The 18,294-nt window shown below is 36.6% G+C and overlaps 1 protein-coding gene across 4 annotated transcripts in view; it reads right to left on the bottom strand.

The window, feature by feature from the left end:
- SLC1A3 (solute carrier family 1 member 3) overlaps positions 1–18,294 on the bottom strand; it is a gene marked incomplete at both ends in the record, with an annotated part of 65,455 nt that overhangs the window by 29,228 nt on the left and 17,933 nt on the right. For 3 of the 4 annotated variants that reach the window (XM_082497021.1, XM_082497022.1, XM_082497024.1), the window contains one exon: positions 17,263–17,400. The exons of the other annotated variant lie outside the window; for it this stretch is intronic. In XM_082497021.1, the coding sequence (XP_082353147.1) occupies positions 17,263–17,400 (138 nt within the window). The remainder of the gene's footprint in view (positions 1–17,262; positions 17,401–18,294) is intronic. 4 annotated transcript variants of the gene reach the window in all.

Raw genomic sequence — 18,294 nt, 5'->3', positions numbered from 1 at the left:
GAAACTCACATCTGCCGGAGAAGGACCCTGCTGCGGGGCTGTTTAGATACCCATTTAACTCTTCGCATTATTCCATCTTTTGCTCACAGTATTGGAATGTGCCAAACAATATGCTTTTTGAAGGGAAACTAGGGAGTAATTTATCTTCTTTATGTGTGCTAAGCAGAGCAGGAGGGAGAGGCAAGCAGGGATTCACAGCAAGCCATGGAGCAGTGATTAGTAACAGCTGACAGTCTCAAACCAAGACTCTCTTTCTTTGGTTACCTCATTGTAATAACAGAGTACAAAGGACTGACTGTCTTCAAGCCAAGAATTGGAGACCCAGGAACACAGAAAATAGCAGCTCACAATTTTTTTGGTAACAAAACACTGCTGCTACCTGCACAGTGCAATTCTAAAATGACATCCTTTTATGTCCAGACATTTGGACTAAACTTTCCTGGAAATGGGATTCCTCTGTTGGGCATAAAGCTGCTTATTTTGTTTATCAATCAGGAGTGAAAAAATGAGCACATTTGCTTAAGAAAAAGCATAATGTAACATGGTAAATTATTTCAGTTTAATTAGGAAAAACGTTCATTTTGGTACCTGATAAGACAAAGCACATTAAGTTAGCTTGAATCCTCCAGGACGTGTTGTTACAAGACTGAAATAAATATGCTACTAGTTGTAAGACTTCCACTGAAGCATCTATTCCCCAAGGACTAAAATATTAATTTTCACTGATTCTGAACATATTGCCAAAAATATCTACTTTAAACATGAAAGGCACCGCATCCTGGCAAGATACCACTTATAAAGATACCTTTGCCTTCTGGATGGTGTTAAACACATTACTTAGTGCTTCATAAAAATCCACAATGCAATTCCTTAAAATACATGTGGAAGCTTTTAATCTGCTAAAATGCTGGTCTGAGTTTTGGCAGACTGTGTCTGGAGCCCTTCAAATACATGGTTTTGTATGTGCAGCACTTATTAAACAACATTCCACAAATGTGCAGTGCTTCTGTTATCTGACTGGCTGTATACCATGTGATGAAGCTGTAAACTATTTACTATGCTAAATCGCTGCAGATTTACTTGAGCGGCTACTGAAAAAATAATATGACATATCGGAGAATGCAGATGTAAGATTCAAGATATCCGTAAGGGAACAGTAGCTAGTAAAGCAGTCTACTGTAAAAATTAATTTGCTTTTACACCTTCGCTATATAACAGATGACTGAACAGACACTTCTGTTGCTGCTAGAAATTGCTAGAATTGCTAGAAAAAGGAAGTGAACATAATTCTAGTCAGAGAGGTGCAAGATTTAAAGAACAGAAATTTAAGGAATTCTTTCTAAAAAAAGTTAGAGACATATCTCTATCTGTGCCAAATGACATGGGATTTGGGGTATGGGATTGTACTGGTGTGTAACTTGTTACAACTCCATGCTGGAGGCATCACATTCTCACTCAAAATGTGATCCAGCATTGTTGGCCAGCCAGTTCTTGGCTTCTTCACTAGAACTTCCAATAATAGAGTCTATTGCAGTGATAGTGTCTTTTATTTGGATGATTGTCCACTAGGATCTGACACAAGTTAATTTTATAGAGTTCAAGCAGCAGCCATCATTTCGAAAGAAGCTTTGCCCAGTTGGATGTGACTGAACTAAGATTTGAACTATTGGTAATGTGTTACTAATGGATTCCTGCTTGGAATTTTAATTTTAGCACAATTTTTAAAACCCTGAGATCGTCTTTCTTTGCTAATTCAGCAATACTAAGGTAACTTGGAAAAGAATGGTGTGACATTGCCTTTTGATATGTCCAACAAGGCTTGATTTTTATGAGTAATCTGGTTACTCTAGTAACTGCCCACTTACTAAAGAATCCTGTGTATTTTTTGTTGTTGCAGTAGCTACTGTCTGCCCTTGTACCCGCTTTACTAAAAATCAAAATTGCTCTTTTTTTTTTGTTTACATATTCTCAGTGACACAACACTGATTGGTGCGTCTGTGTCTAACTTAAACGTTATAAATTTTCATTTTGCTTTCAAGCTAGCAGTTCATTCATCTACTGCTGTTTTATCCATTGATCTTCCAGAGAATTTATCTGATCTGCTCATGGAGCTGTCGCTTTCCTCTTTGTCTATGTTACACACACCCTGCTGGTGTTTACATGTTCTTGTAATCCTTTAGTTTATTACATTCCTTCCCATGTGCCAGGCATTTTTTCCATTTTTACTATTTTGCAACAGTATGTATGCTTCCATGGGCTGTTCTTCATGGACTCAAACTTTGTTTGCTGACTTTTGTCCTCTTACACTTAAAATATAATTTTAATTTCCACCAAGTTGTAGTTCTATCTGCATTCACATGAAGCAACATAAATCAGTTTGAAAGGAGTTTCATGCTGCTGTTGCTATACTGCTCCCCGTATTGACATAAAATTAGTTATTTATCTATGACAGTGAAGTCAGCAATGTTGATATAACATCTTCTCAATCTGGGAAAGTTTGTCCTGAAAGGCATTACCCCTAATACTGTATTGACTTTGGTGCAGGACCTAGTATACTGGGGCCTCGGTCCCTCTGACAGTTCAGGTACAAATAAGATGCCCCACTACATAGTATTATCTCTCCGTGTCAAAAGGAAATGCATGGAACTCTATCATGTGTCTAAGTCATTATTTGCATTAGAAATTGCAGAACAGTAATTAATTTGATAATACAGAGTACTTCTAGATTCTCGTTTTTCAAAGAATTGCATTAACTTGGATTTGATAAGAAAAATTCTGCATATAAATTTTTATATGGCATCAAAAAATTATCCTTGTTTTAATAAAGAATCTAGAAACAATCTGAGACTTCCTTTCTCAAGTATAGCAAAGTCTATTTGAAGAGTATGGGATCTGATGCGGACATAATTTGAAAGAAATTGTATGGACATTTTTAAATTTATGAACTAGCAGCCTTCTAAAACACCACTTATAATCTATAATATCTTAATAATAAATAAGAACATCCTAATGCATAACATCATAAGCATTTTTCCATTTTTTTCATGGGCCATAGGAGTAAGCCATAATTTAATTGAATGCTACATACCCCCCCCCCAAGAATTTAATGGGTAAGAATCAAGTCAACTTTAGGAAAAAAATACTTCCTATTTGTGAATTTAAGGTCCTCTAGTCATATGCTGTATGAATACTAAAGAGTCATTACTTTAGCTGTAATTAGTCTATTACATTTTAAATTGTCGTTATAATTTGGGTTTGGGTTGTGTTTTTTTTTTTTTTTTCACAATTCAGTAATGATGTTAAGGCTGTTCTGAGAACTCATTATGAAAGTGTGGACTTGGAGTTTCATGTGAACAGGCTTTTGTTTTCCTTCTTTTCTCCCCTTTGTTTCAGTGACCTCTTGAACTTTGGGTCACTGATTCAGTTACAGCCTTGAAACATCAAAGCTGTACATTTTTTTGTTTTGTCCTTCCTCACCTCGCAGGCTTGTAGGAGGCAATGGAAAGAAGTTAAGACTTCCTCTGGAATGCCTGACAGTGGCAGTCAGTGCTTTTTAATAATATTATTCAGCTCTTTTCCAGGATGTTGCAGTGCTAAATACAGCTGAAAAATAGATTTTGGCTTCCGCAATTAAAGTGTTACACAGTTGCCATGTGGGCATCATCTACTTGCAGGTTGGATTGAGGATATGAATTTCTATGAGAGGTCTGAGGTACCAAAGCAAATATCAGCTGATTTTAAACTAAACACATGAAAGAGAAGAGAGTTTTTTTAGATCACTGTTGGTTTTGGACTGTGATGTTCTGCAGAACAGAAAAGAAGCCTATTTACTTTTAAACGAACTATTAAACATCCTATCTTGAGTTTGAAAGCTTTATTTTCTCTACGAATGCAGGCCCTTTGCACAGCTTCATTAGCCTTGAGATAGATATTAGGCAGGCTTAGTAAGCTAATGTTGTCTAACTTTTTTTGCAGGGTTTGGGGAGTTAAGACATACTGCCATTGGAAACATTGGACAAAGCTGATTTTCAATGTAAGAATGTATTCATTAATGAAATAGCCATTCATTAGGTGAACTCTTGACCAAACCTATTTTTTCTCTGGCGCTGAAAAGAAACTATATTCATTGGAGAATCTCTGATATTATCTAAGTATTCAGATCTAAGTTATAAGTGGGTGGTGAAATGTCAGAATAAAGTAAGTATTTAGCTTTGCATATGAGTAGAGAGAAAATAAGAGAGCTGTTTATGGAGGAAAGAATCAGCATCTTATGTTAATTCTAGTGCAAATACTGTACTTCTAGTACTATGCTGTATTTTTTCTTATCTACCACCTGTAAGGAGCTAGCAATATAGTTGTCTGAGGATGAAATGGTGTAATTATCTGAAAAAAAAACCAACACATTAATTCTGTTTAAGTGTATTATTACAACCTGAAGCCTGATCTTGAAAACATGCTTAACTGGGCACTTAAATAAATGTTTGTGCTAATGTACTTAGTCAAAAAAACTCTTCACAACTTATGATATGCTTCAGACTCTTCAGTGAAGAAGAGAAGACGAATATTGCTTAAAGATTAATACCGGATCTGATAACTCTAACTACTCGGGAATTACAAGTCATGCTCTCCAAATACTGGAGTATCCTAAACCCCAACATTTTTTTCAAATATGTGCTCTTTGTCCTGTGACTCTTGAGTTTTCAGAATATAGTCAGGATCTATTTTTGAGCTTTTCTTAACAACCAGGGGGCCAGGAATTTAACTTGCTTTGATACTTGACTTCCAGAGATGATGGGTCTTCAAGAATAACATTAAGATATGAAAGCGTCTGTTGGCGTGAGAGTAGAGCACTTGACTGTTTTCTTTATTTGCATATTTCTTATTCAATATTAGAACTGAATTGCTATTCAATTGTGTGAAACTGTAAAGAATTTTCTTTTCACTTCCCACATGATAAGACCCCATAAATAATGAGACCTTTTTTGTACAAGTCTTTCTGTATCCTAGTAGCTTTTACTTCTCTTTGTAGATCAACATTGGTATATCTGGTTTTGATAGATTCCAGCAGAGAAAAAGGTGCTTTCAATATACTGTCAATAGAAGGAATGCATAGAACTCTTGTATCTGGTGAGCCAAGGAACCAAAATTGAAGAGCATGCCATCCCAGGTGCTTTTCTTGCGATTTTGCTAGATACGACTGTCTTTACAATAGCAGGACCTGAAAGTTTATGGTGTACTAAATTGCCCTGTTTTGCTAAGTGTACAAACCTCTGAGGAAACTGTGTTTGTAGTGATTGCACGTGTCCCTCTTTCAGATGGAAATGCTATGCTTTACAGCGATCTTGGCCAAGATCAGAAATGCTAAATATACAACTTTGTTGACCTGAGAAACACTGAGACAGGCAACTCAAGAAAGGACGACCTTGAGAACAAGTAGGGACCTGTAGGAATCTCTTTTTTCCCATTTCTGGAATTCAGATGGCACTTGCTACCTTCCACAGGCACATAGATGGGTTTTTCAGTATTGTGGTGTGTCGGTGGCATCATTCAGTGAAACCTGGGAAGATCAAGTCCTAGATAGAATCAAAGGAAAACAGCCTTGTGTAAATGGGGAAAAGTGTCACCAGGGTAGCCCAAGTGAAATGTTTGAGGCAGTCCACAGAAGTGGCAGAGTATGCCCAGATCTACTGATGCTTTTTGAAACAAGTTATCACCACAAAATGCAGTCATTTCTGGAACTGGTGGTGTGTTACAAGAGTTTTGCGTCAAACTTCAGCAGTATAACAACACCCTGGACTCACTTGCATGAAGAAAACCAGATCAGACTTTGTAAGCCTGAAGAAGTTCACATCAAGAGACTCTCCACCCAATTAAAAAGGGCTAGCAATTCTATAAGGAGATTCTAGGTTTCAGCAAACATTTTGCTGCGTTGATGGCTGCCTCAGGCACTCATCTGGAGGCAACATTGCAACAAAGAAAGAAGGAGCAGCGTGCCAGCCACATCTCTGCAAAAAGTTATCAACTTTGAAAAGGAGCTATGACACAACTGGAAAGCAATTCCTAGCAACCAGGCAAGTTCTTAAGTATTTGCAGTGATATCTTTGGAGACACTCTTCATGCCATAGACAACAGCATTGTTTATATTTTGTTGCATTTATTTTTCAAGGTGTGAACTGGAGGCTATAGAATATATTAATAAATGGCCTGGAAGAGGAAAGAATAAATATGCCTTAACAGGAGTGTCTGGATGAAAGGAATTGTAGCTGATGCAGGATCTGCTTTGTGACTCCAACATGGAGCTCAAATCCCAGATGTTGCTGATCCTTAGTTATATATTTAGTCTCAATAAATCGTTAGAGATTTCTATTCTGAGTGTCTCTGTTTTCTCCTTCTTATCCTCCACCACCAGCGAGAGCTGTGTCATGCAGCCCGATACCAGGATGAACAACAGTTAGCTGGGCAGCTTTCCTCCTCTTCCAGATAATCCAATATCTTATGGGAACCCAGATCCAAGGCTTGAGTCCTGAGGCTATTGTGGTGCACAGTGACTTCCCTTGCTCTCCATTGCTCAGAACACAGGTAGGGCATCCACCAGTGCTATCAAGAGGCAAGTATTCAGTATCTCTGCTTCCAGTAATGATGATAATGATGGCTACGCTTTATATAATTTTATAATCCAAATACATGGCTGAAGGACAGCATGTAGCAGATCCAGCAATTTATTTTGAGAATTAAATGGGAATAATATATTATAGATCAACAACTGCCCATTACCAAAACAAGGAAAAAAAAATCAGGGGTGAAAACAAGGGTAGCATTACAGTCCCCTGTTCCTGAAGATGACAACCTTCTGCATGTGGTTTGGTCTGCAGTTGATCCTTTTGCAATGATCTGTGTAGCTGGTACAGTGATTCAGAAGTACTTCGTGTCTGTCAGATTTTACAGTGTCGATGAAAGGATGATACGTGTTACTTCTGCTGGTGTGCAGGTACGCCCAGTAGTGTTCCTGGTGTTCCCAGAATGTAGCCTCAGGAACTTCCTTGATTGGATTCTTTTGGTCTTCATGAGCAGTTATAGCAAAGACAAACTGACAAGGAAGCAAATATGGAGTTGTGCTACATTCACATGTAGGAAATGGAGACGCAGGTCATGGCATGGCGTTCAGGCTAGAGGTAAAGAGGTGAAAGAAGTAGGAAACTGAAAGCTGTTAAAGCCTGAATGAAGCCTCTGTATACCTAACTGTCTCTGGGCATAACTCTTCTCTTCAGAAGTTTTCAGGCTGTTTTTTGTCATGCTTTGATATGGCTCTTACACTGCTGCTATTTGTCAGCTTTCCAAGAGTGGCACAATTAAGAGCTGCTGATATGGTCGTGCATAGTTCTTTCCTTCTTTCTTCGTATATGGTTTGTCTTATCACTTTTATTTTTAAGTCTAATTTCCCGTCAGTGGAGTGAGTTTACATTTCTTGAAAGTGAGATGATTCTCAGATCCTGGAAGAGTTTTCCCTTGGTTTTGAACTGGCTCTCAAAAGAGCTATATGTGTCAGAATGCTGAAACTGTTGACATTAGTCATTGCCTTAGAGCAATTAGTAGGTGAAATCTTAACAGGTGAAGACAGAGACCCCTTCAATCTGATATGAAATTCTATGGACTGCAACAATAACATAAACCTATGGGAAATTAGTCCGATGGTTGGCCAACCCATTTCTTTGTCTTCAGCTCTACCTGACAACAGATTCTTACTGAAAGACAATGAGAAACAGAAAAAGACAGACTTCACAGCCCTTGCTTGCCCTCCCTGCATCCAGCCATCAATTGGGACTGGTGTTTTCCTAAATTGCTAGTTCCACAAATCTAATAGTCAATGATGGCCGTATCTGTGAACTCTCTAGTTTCATTTGGAAACTATTAACTTCTGGCTTGTGGCACTGTACAACACAATTTAATTGTGTGCTGCGTGAAAAGTGCTTACTTTTCTTTATAATAAATACACTCCCTAGTTATTTAATTGGATACCCCTTATTTCCTTTATAATGAAAAATAACTATGAGGTATAATAATTAATCATTACTGCATCTAAGCCTCTGCAAATGATTCATGATTTCTGTGGACTTTTATGGTGGTCTTCCATGGTTGTATCTTTTTCAAGCCAAAAGATCGTATTCTGTTTAGTCCCTCCTTGCATTTCTCTAGAACCCCATTCCACTAATAAGCCCTGTCACCTTCTCCAGGTTGTTCACAGCGAGTCTGAGAACTCTTGCCTGTGTACTAATGGCCAACTGAGAGCTTGTGACTACATGTAGTATAGGCGTAGCATGTTCCCTTTTCCCAGGTGTATTACTTTGCACTTGGCACCGTTCTAGCTCATCTGTCACGTTATCACAGAGTCATTCATTATTGAAAACATTTTTCTTTACAGTTTCAATCTTCAATACCCTGAAGAAAATGCTTGCTTTCAGTGTCCTGATTCCCAAAATACTGAGGAGACTTGGTTTTGTATTTTGGACATTTTGCTGTATGAAATACAAACCCAGGTCTTTTCCATTTACAATCTAATGTAGCTAATTTTACATTTCGTAATATTTTTGATTTTTTTTTTTTAATTTTCATGTGCGCTGTTTTTCTGTAACCAATTCGTATTTGTTTATATTAAACTCAAAAAACTGTTTTGCGTTGTCCTTAAGATATTTGAAGTCTTTCTGCCTTTGATTGAAATAGAAATGTTGATAAAGAGACAGTGTAGATTTACAATGGTCCATCAGTGCTCAGGCAAGATGCTTTAAGTCTTATGTGTTCTTCCAAATAGTTTTTGCTTTTTTTTTTGCCTGTCAGCAAGCAAGGTCTTGATCTTATGCATTTGAACTACAATAAAATATCAGAACTAAGGCTTTGTGGATGGAAGATTGTTACCCATTATGAACTCAGTTGGAATCCCATGTAGAATGCAAACTGAATGGAAGTGTGCAACAACCTGTTATTCAATACTTTGTGAAACAACTAAAAGTAGTGGTCCACTAAGAAAACCTATATTTTGCAATGAAATTTAAATCAACCTTTAACTGAGGGCTTCTAGCCAACTTGAATGATTTTAGAGGTTTTTTTTTTTTTTAGTTTTACTGTCTTTATATGCAGGAATTTCATCTCAGCTCTTACTGCATGTTAATTTTTAGTGAGATCTGTGTTCACTTAAAATTGTTCTCTCAGGCTTTTGAGAAGATAGATTGCTGTGTATTTGCTATTGCAGTATTGTTTCAGAAATGATTCAGAAGTGAGTTATATTTTCATTTTATGGTCCTTTTAGTATTTGCATAGATTAAGATATATAGCACTTTCTGACTAAGAGGTTCCACCCAAAGCTGTATTTATTTAACAAATATGTATGACATTTCATTATCATTTTCTAACATCCATGCCTTCCACAATGCTTTCTGACTTCCAACTGGGTGTAGTTTGTTTCCTGCTGGAGCACTTTCTGTGCAAAAACTTGTTCAGGAAACATATTCAGGAAATCATCGTCAAATTGATTGCCAACACACACTGAATCTGCACATAGTTCTTTTTGCATTTCAACTTAAAAATTGATGTTTCTAGGTGCTGAATAGTTTCCAACCTACCTTTTTTTCTTATTGATTTTCAAAAATGTATCTGCATGCTACTTAAACTCATTTTTTTAACTTTTAAAAGCTTTCATCCAAAATATTTCAGAATTACATGACATAATTATTAAACTTATCCTGCCCACGTTCCCTTAAAGACTGTGGAGGGGAACAGTATAAGAAGGTTACAATTTTTTCATCTCTGCCTGCCTGCCTAAATAATGATTATTACAGGTTATATGCCAGACTTCATAGACACTTGTTTTATACAGTAATACAGGTACTGAAGAGCAGGTGTTTAAAGTAATTATGTGTATAAAATTTCATGTTTGTGGACTCAATCTACCATACAGATGCTAGCTTGAGATGAAACTGTTCCAGGACATGGATCAACACTAGTGATATTTCTTCAATTGTTTCTTTATCAGTACAGGAAATCCATTTACAAGATGGCTGGATCTTTACAAACTTAGTAACTTGTGTGCCCACATTTTTAGACGGTCTTGGTTTTGGGGACACACAAATCAAAGCATAAGTTTTCCTTTATTTGTGGAAAAAAAGTATTTGGATGTTCACGCTAAATAGCACCTTTGTCCAGTTATGCAAATTGCATATGTAAATACTTATGTGAATGCATAAACTGATGTGGGCGTGAAATGTACAAGTGCATAAAATTAAAGCTGCCACGCAATTGAGCTTTTACAACGTTGACATGCATATTGGGTGAGGGAGAAAGAGGGCAGAGTTGCCTGAAAAGGAAGTTAAGTTACTTTTTACATAACATTTTATATATTAAAAGAAAGGCTTAAGTAAAAAAAATAACACACTCCTAGGATGTTCGTGGGTTGGTTACTCATAGCAGGCTTACTACGGTAGGAGAAATCCACAGGGTTCCTCTGCAGAAAGCTTCCAATACAAATGCGCAGGCAGCTCAAATACACTGGCAGTCCAAAAGGTGCTTCACTCATAAGGTCAGTTCTCTTCTTTTGCCTATACTAGAGTCAACCGAGGTGTTTATAAAACTTTTCATTGATGTGATAGGTTTTGATTATTTAGACTTCTAAAATAATTTCTTTATGACATGCAAAAATCAGAGAATTTCCGTTTTTTAGAATTTTGAAAATGGGTTCATTGCTCTGGCGACCAGCTACATTGAGCAAACACTGCCTAATTGTTTCACACTTTTCATGTGTGAACTATATGAACTGAATCAGGAATGCTGTATTTCTTAAACTGAAACATAGAGGAGTAAGACTGACTTTTGTTAATATTTTTGGCTTCCAGCTTTATTGTGAGTACCCAAGATGATGCACAGGCACTGGTTATAGGTCTGCTTTACCAGAATGAATTCAAGGGACTTACTGCTAGGTCCCTCCTTTTTCTTCCTGGGAGAAGGATAATGCTGGCTCCACAGTACTTCTTTCCCTCTCTGGAGTCCAGCTGAATGAGAGACTTTCCATCTGTTGAAATTGCCGCAAACATTTGTGGCTGATATGAGACAGCACCTGGGACCTTGTAGTAAGTGATAGCCTTTGTTCCACAATCGGCTTGTCAGCGAGTAGACAGGAGACCACTGGAACTACATAGAGGCTTCATGCAGTATGGCTCCTGCTTCCACAAACATAGACACAGGGTGGATTCACAGCCTCTTTTTGAAGAGGTGATGCACAAGTCTTTTGAGACCTCCCTATCCTGTGCTGTGATGTGAAGGGTTAGGCTGAGCAAATTCAAAATTCTGCACCTTTATGTTTACTGTTCTTAATTTAATATGTTAATAAAGGGCATGACAATTGTCAAAATGAAAAATGCTAATAATTTACTTGGATGGGTGTTTTGGTAAATTTAATAGCATTTGCATCCAGTTACACTTGATGGGTCATTTACTGCTTTATTCCTAATACTGGAAAGGCAAATACAAAACTTAATTTCTTACATTTAGTAACATGAGACTGTATTTTTTTCTAGAATTATGTCTTTACAGAAGACTGTGTACAGCTGCTATCTGGATGTGAGAGGCTGTGCCATCATATCACAGTTCCCTGTCATATAACCTAGTTTAGGTCTATCACACCATATGATAACTTCATGATGATTTTTTTTTAACTTCATGACTAACACATTCTTGTTAAACAATTGTATCTAGTAAAAAAATATGGTCCCTTTATGTGTATCTGATTATTGGTGATATCATCATAGCTAGCTGCAAGCAGTCACCAGGTGACTTTGGATGTAGCTTTTCTACAGCAGCTGTCTCAGTGATGGCCCCATATACCCCTCTTGCTGTAATTATTTGCTTATTTCCATCTCTACAGCAATATAACTAACATAGCTATATACTTTGCATCTGCTGAGCTGTGACAACTTAATCTATGTCTCCATTAAAATTTCCATCATATATAGTCATCTTCTTTTCTGCCTGGTAGCTACAAAAAAACTTCACCAGCACTACATCTGAAAGGAGAAAGAAAGCAGAGATATAAAAGGGAAACATGATTTGCCTAAGGTTATGCAACATGTCACAGCATTAATCTTCCACATTTTACATCCATAAGTTGCTTTGGGCAAAATTTGGCTTTTCAACAGTTGAATCTGTTCATATCCAGATGCTGCATTTTTCCTGACTTACGTAAGGGAGTGGCTTGGAGACTATTTCAAGTTCAGTTATTTCTTTGAATACTATTCCTGTTTTATGATAGGTAATTTTACACAACCACGTCTGCAACTTGTTTGTTAATTGCGATCTCTACTTGTCTTTTGGTTTATTACTTGAGTCACTTCGTGTGCCTTTGTTTTTATCTCAGTGAGGAGATAGACCATGTTCCTTACTGCTTGTAAGTAAAATTCTTACTGCTTGTAAGTAAAATTCTAACATTGTCACCATTCATTGTGCTTCATTGATAGCTGAAATTAAAAGCATTATATGTACGTCTGAGGTTAGTTAAGAGGCATCCACACATGGAAATTCCAGCTTTCTGCAGTTTGTCCACACTTTCTATAGTTTTTGTCGTAGTAAATACTATGAACCTGTTGAAAAAGTCTGGGGACAAAACCTTGTGTCTCTGAGTCTGCCCAAAGGAGAGTCACTTGTGTCTCCTGCAGTTGCCAATGTTGTAGTCGGTTACTGAAAGGCTGCATCAAAGGCAGGGATGTTTCTCTGTCTTCCAGGATCCATGAAAGACCGTCATGTCATTATAAAAATTAGGAAGGGGAGTGAATATAAACAAAGACGTACTACAAACTATGTACAAAGATTTTTTTCTTCTTTGAGGTAAACCTTCCATACTCAGTCTTCTAAACTGTTTTATTATACAGCCTTTTTTTGTGTGAGAAGATTCACAGTCTTTTTCTTTGTGTTTGTACAGAATCTTGCACACAAAATCCTGGTCTGTAAATAAGATTAATTTCTACCATATTAGAGTTACTCCCATTAACAGTTTGGACAAGCTTTATCATTTAATTTAATGCACAGTGCATCGTACTGGTATTCATGATTGAGTTCTTTGCTTGATTCTATTATTACTGACCTGCCGTATAATCTTTGGCAAGCCAGTGGACCTCACTCTTTCACTGTCTTTACATTCCTTTTCTCTTTCCCCAGCTTGATTTATGTTATTAAATAAACTATTGTCTTACTATTTCTGCAATGTGCAGCAAAAATTAGTCTCGGATCTCGACTGGGCTTTTTATGTTTTGCTGTACTTTACCAGACAAAGATATTTGAAAGAAATGCACAGAATTTAATCCTAGTTTACTTGCATTTAAAAGTAGTGGTCCCTGTACAACTAAATTCCTAGCTTCCAAAATTTTGGGAAAGGACAAGCAACCTATCTATTACACTCAGCTGTGAACCAGAATTGTGCAAAATATTTGCAAATAAGCCTTATAAAATTTCTTTAGCTTTAATATTTGTCATAACAAATATCATAACAAATTTGTCATAACAAATGTTGTGCTCCAACTACACTTTTTATAAAGCATGGGCGTGAATAATTTTTGTGATTGTGATTTCAGGAAATACATAGTTTGCTTAATAAAAGGTGCCTCATTCTGATGCCCTTATATTTAGTGAATAACTGAAACACACAGATAAAATTTGTGGGCTGGTTTTAAGGCTGGAATTTCAACTTCATTATGATCTTGATGTAACAGCTCAAAAAATGTTAATGCATAGTGCTCTTAATGCTTAAATCTTGCAGTCTGCCTATTTTATGATGAGTTGAATTGTTATCATATGTGTATATATTTATCTCACATACCTTTTAGAGATAAAGCATATTTTAAAATAATTACATCAAGCAATTTATGTAAAATGCTTCAAGTTATAAAGAAATAAGAAGGTATAAAATATTTTGAACTCCTATAACTGCAGCAAATTCAAAAAACAGAAATGGAGCAAAACTGTCAGCCCTGTATTTGTATAAGAATTCAGGCCAGATTTGGCCATAAAATAATCCAAATGGGGATTTCACCTATTTCTTGGGTTATTTATGCTACCTCCTATATACTATACTTTAATTTTGCCTTTGACTTTGTAAGAGATACTGATTGGGAATGCTGTTAGGAGTGCTCCCATGTGAAAGACGGTAGGGAATAAAGACAGGCATACATTATGCAGTTGGATTTGTATCTAAACCATAAAAGATGAAGAATACAGATATTCGCATAATCATATTTTCCTATAAACAGTAAAAGATGGTGAAAGGTATGCAAATAATAAAATTTTCTCCCAAGCAGTTGTTAGCACATGCCTGGCAATGTACACATCAGAAGATAGAATCTCATGCAGAAAATTTTATACCTGCTTCAGCCACGTGCAATAATGGTAAGTCATAAGGCAAACATGAGTAAAAACCGCTGAATGTGATTCTGCATTGTTTCTTTCATGAAAGTGCCAAAACAGGCTACGGAGAAAAGTGACTGGGCTGACTTCACCTTTTATAGTTTATTTTCCCAAGAGACTGTGAATAACCATCAGAACTGTTTACCCGTATAGCAAAAGTCCAATTTATCTTTCACTTATGTAACAGCTCATAGCTTCTATAATTATTCCTTTTTTTATTGTTCTAATTTCTTTGACATTCACAAAATTTGTGAAGAAATGTATTCGTCCCCAGCCTATTTCTAATACTTCAGAGACCGTATGTTCTGATGTTGTCATAACCAGTTATATTGAGCAGACTTAAATACAAATGGAAACCCAGAACATCATATCTGGGAGACACTGTCATGCCTGCAAACAGCAAAAATATTTATTCAGATCATTTACAATCGGAAGAAGCAATTATATTATCATCATGCAAGACCCTGGAGGAATCTTTTTGACATTAGTTAAGAGGCATTCACTTTGCTTTACCAAATAAAATACAGGAAATAAGAGATTTGGCTCATGGATGACAGGAGTGGTCTTAAGACTGACTTGAGAAGCATAAGAATTTTTTCCAATTAATTATCCTTAATGTGTAAAAAAAAGAAACCAATAGCATCTATAAAATTGCACAGTAGTACACCTGTAAAGGTTACAGTTCATTATTATTTAGATATTCAATAATACCAGTATGTTTACTTGGGTGTAAGAGTTCTGCAGCAAATATATAAGAGCACCTTTTTCTAAAAAACCCCCAATTTGTATGCCAAATGAGGTATTGCTCAGTACAGGAAACAGTTTTTCCACGGTTTTTAGCAGTAAACTGGGAAATGTATTTTAATCCCATGAAAAAACACATAGTCCTGTTGTATTTAATGATTTTTAAGAAAGAATGAAATCTGTCATTTGTGAATTGCATAGAGTTTTCTCTGATTGTTCCCTGCCCGACTAACGAAGTTTAAAATGTTATTATTCACTTTGAAAATTACTGTCTCTATCTCAAAGGGAAACTCTAAGAATAAACCACTTAATATTGCAAGGCACTTACATGATAATGTGACAAATCTTATCGATAGATCAGATTTCTCTTTGCTGAAAGCCTTTATACAATAAAGGAAATGATTGTTATGAAAAAAGGGCATAAAAAAGGATATAGGGCTCCAAAGGGAAAAAAAAATATAAAAAAGCTATCAAAAAGAATGGTATTGTTTGAATCCAGAGACGGAAGATTCTTTTCAGAATAGAAGAGGTTGGAATCTCATTGTTCTGCTATTTCACAGAGTCTCTGCTGAGACCTGGTCATCCAGCAAATGAGCCTGTTTCATCACAAGGCCAGCTCCTTGTGACACTTGTGACTCTCTGAGGTGGATTTGTTCATCTTCACCTGAACAAACTGTTTCTACTTAGAATTTTGAAAGTGAATTCAAATCCTTGTGTAGAATGATCTACCTAATTTCCTGGTTTTACCTTGATCTCTCTCAGAGAACCAATATGGATGCAGAATTATAAGGAACTCGGCAGGTAATTTCTCCTGCCATAACTCATCCTACAAAATGGAGCAGCAGTGCCAGGCTCAGCTGACACTGAAGAAGGGTAAATGTCTCTCCTTTTCTACTTTTAATGGTTCTTCTATCAGTGTCCAGCCAACCTGGGGAGTTCTGCAGGTGAAAGGGACAAGAAGACAGCAAGTAGATATGGCATGTAACAGGATGATATGCTGGCTGGGAATAAAACCTATCATTGTTTCTACAAGATTTATAGATTTCTCTCTAGTTTCAGTGTGCATTAAGCTTTCAGTATCCATATAATATGTGTGTATAGAAACAAGCTTTACTTTTTCTTTGAAAGATGTGAAGGCAAATGATTTTGTAACTGTGAATACCCTAGTTTTCTGCTGTGATTTTAACAGCTTACATACATACATACTATCTTTGGTATCTGCGAAGATGGGGTCTATGTTTATTTGCATTTGTGAGAGGAGATTTTATTAAAATATTTGAAAATCAATTAAACAGAAAACAGGTTATAGTCTCTGGATCCTCTAAGGTAGAGTATTAGGTGTTCAGACCCTAGTACTGCACAGCAGGTGGTTTTGAATAAGTTCTCCAAGCTGATTTGCTGATAGACCAAAATCCATGCTTTCTTTTCTTCAGATAATTACTAGGGTAAATATATCACAGGTACATCCTTGAACATTCATAAAAAATCTGAGACCTCTTCCATGAAACTTAGGTGGAATGACAAGGCATGTATCATCGTAACTCTAGCTGAAGGAACAAAAGTTTCTTCCAAGGTATCCAATCTATCCCATCTATCACGTATTTTTTAGGTGTTAATTAACTCTCGCTAAAAGATTAGGAGATAGACAGTTTTTTTACAGATCTGGGTTTACAGGTATGGGTTATTGCCCACAATCATTAGTTTAAACTTTCTTGAGTCTTGGAACTATTTTTTTGAGATATGTTATCTTTGATAACAATAGGATATTGTGGAGGAAATATCTATTCAGAAAGTAAGAGAAGAAAGTGGAGTACAGAGTCAGCTTCACAGCAGCTACATATAGTAACTTGTACAGTTAGATTGTCTTGGAATTGGGAAAAGCATCATTTATTTTCTTTGTATATTAATTCAAACCTTTTGTTACATTTCTCTAAAACAGCAATAGCAAAGGTATCACTTTCTGCAGGTTCTGTGCCAATCAGTATCTCTAGGACACGGAACATCAATTTTTTATGACTTGGTGTGTGCATCTTTATGAAATTATCTAAAAGAATAAAAAAAAAACTGTTTATTTTTTTTTACCTGTGACTAAACTGGATACAATTAGTGGCAGGACCAGCATTTGCAGCATTCTCATGAGTAGTTCTCCTGGAAATGAAAAGTACTTGACTTCCCGATAGCTCATCTTATATGATCGGAGAGAAAATCCAAGGATTACACCTGAAAAGAGGGAAAGAATATCATGACTTACTCTTCTAAAGCAGCAGTAACATCTGAACCTGAAAGTCTGTATCGCACTCACTTGATGTATTTGATTGTAACATGCAGGTTTGGGTTTTTTTATGCCCCAGATTGCACTCCTGATTTGCTCTCTCAAATCTCAGCTGCTATTATGAGTAGTCCTATTGAAGCCACTAAATTATTTTTCACTAACAGATTCAGAAGATTACTCGTATGGCTATATTTTAAAATCTGGATTCATGTAAACAGGTACATCTTGAGCATTAATGAAAAGGAAACAGACCCTGCTACTGGTTTGGCTTCTGGGATTTTGAGTATAATCATATGTGCCTTCAGAAGTCTTGCCCATGCCTGTTTACTCCGTGGGGCCAGATCCTGTAGATGTGCTTCAGATTGGATGAGATAAACGGGACAGACGTATTTGAGAATCCCCTTGTGGTTAGGTCTTTACACAGCAAAACAGCATCAGGAGGTAACTGGCTTTATGCAGCCTACCTTCAGAAAGGCAGGCATTTGCAAAGAAACAGCTAATCACGGTTGGAAGGCCTTTCTGGATGATTAAGCGGTGGGTTTCAGTGCCTGAGGGAGTGGGGTAAGGGAGTGCCTGGAACCATTTATCTTGCAGGGAACAGATAAATGGTGCTTGAGATATATTTACAAATGGAAGCCATAGATTGGCTGACTTGTGGCAACTTAAACTTCTCAGGCAGAACTTTCTAGATTTTGTCCTGTACTTGGCACCAACTGCTTTATTTGCTTACTTGGTTAATTATTTGGTTAATTGACACAACTAGTTACAATTTACTGAATGTTAAATGGTTTGTTGCCTATCTGATGTAGGTTTTCTATATTCAGCCAGGATCTGGAACACTC

The sequence above is a fragment of the Vanellus vanellus genome (genome assembly GCF_965231255.1).
Source record: "Vanellus vanellus genome assembly, chromosome: Z".
In the NCBI taxonomy this organism is placed as follows: Eukaryota; Metazoa; Chordata; class Aves; order Charadriiformes; family Charadriidae; genus Vanellus; species Vanellus vanellus.
This window is presented reverse-complemented; position numbering and strand designations above follow the sequence as displayed.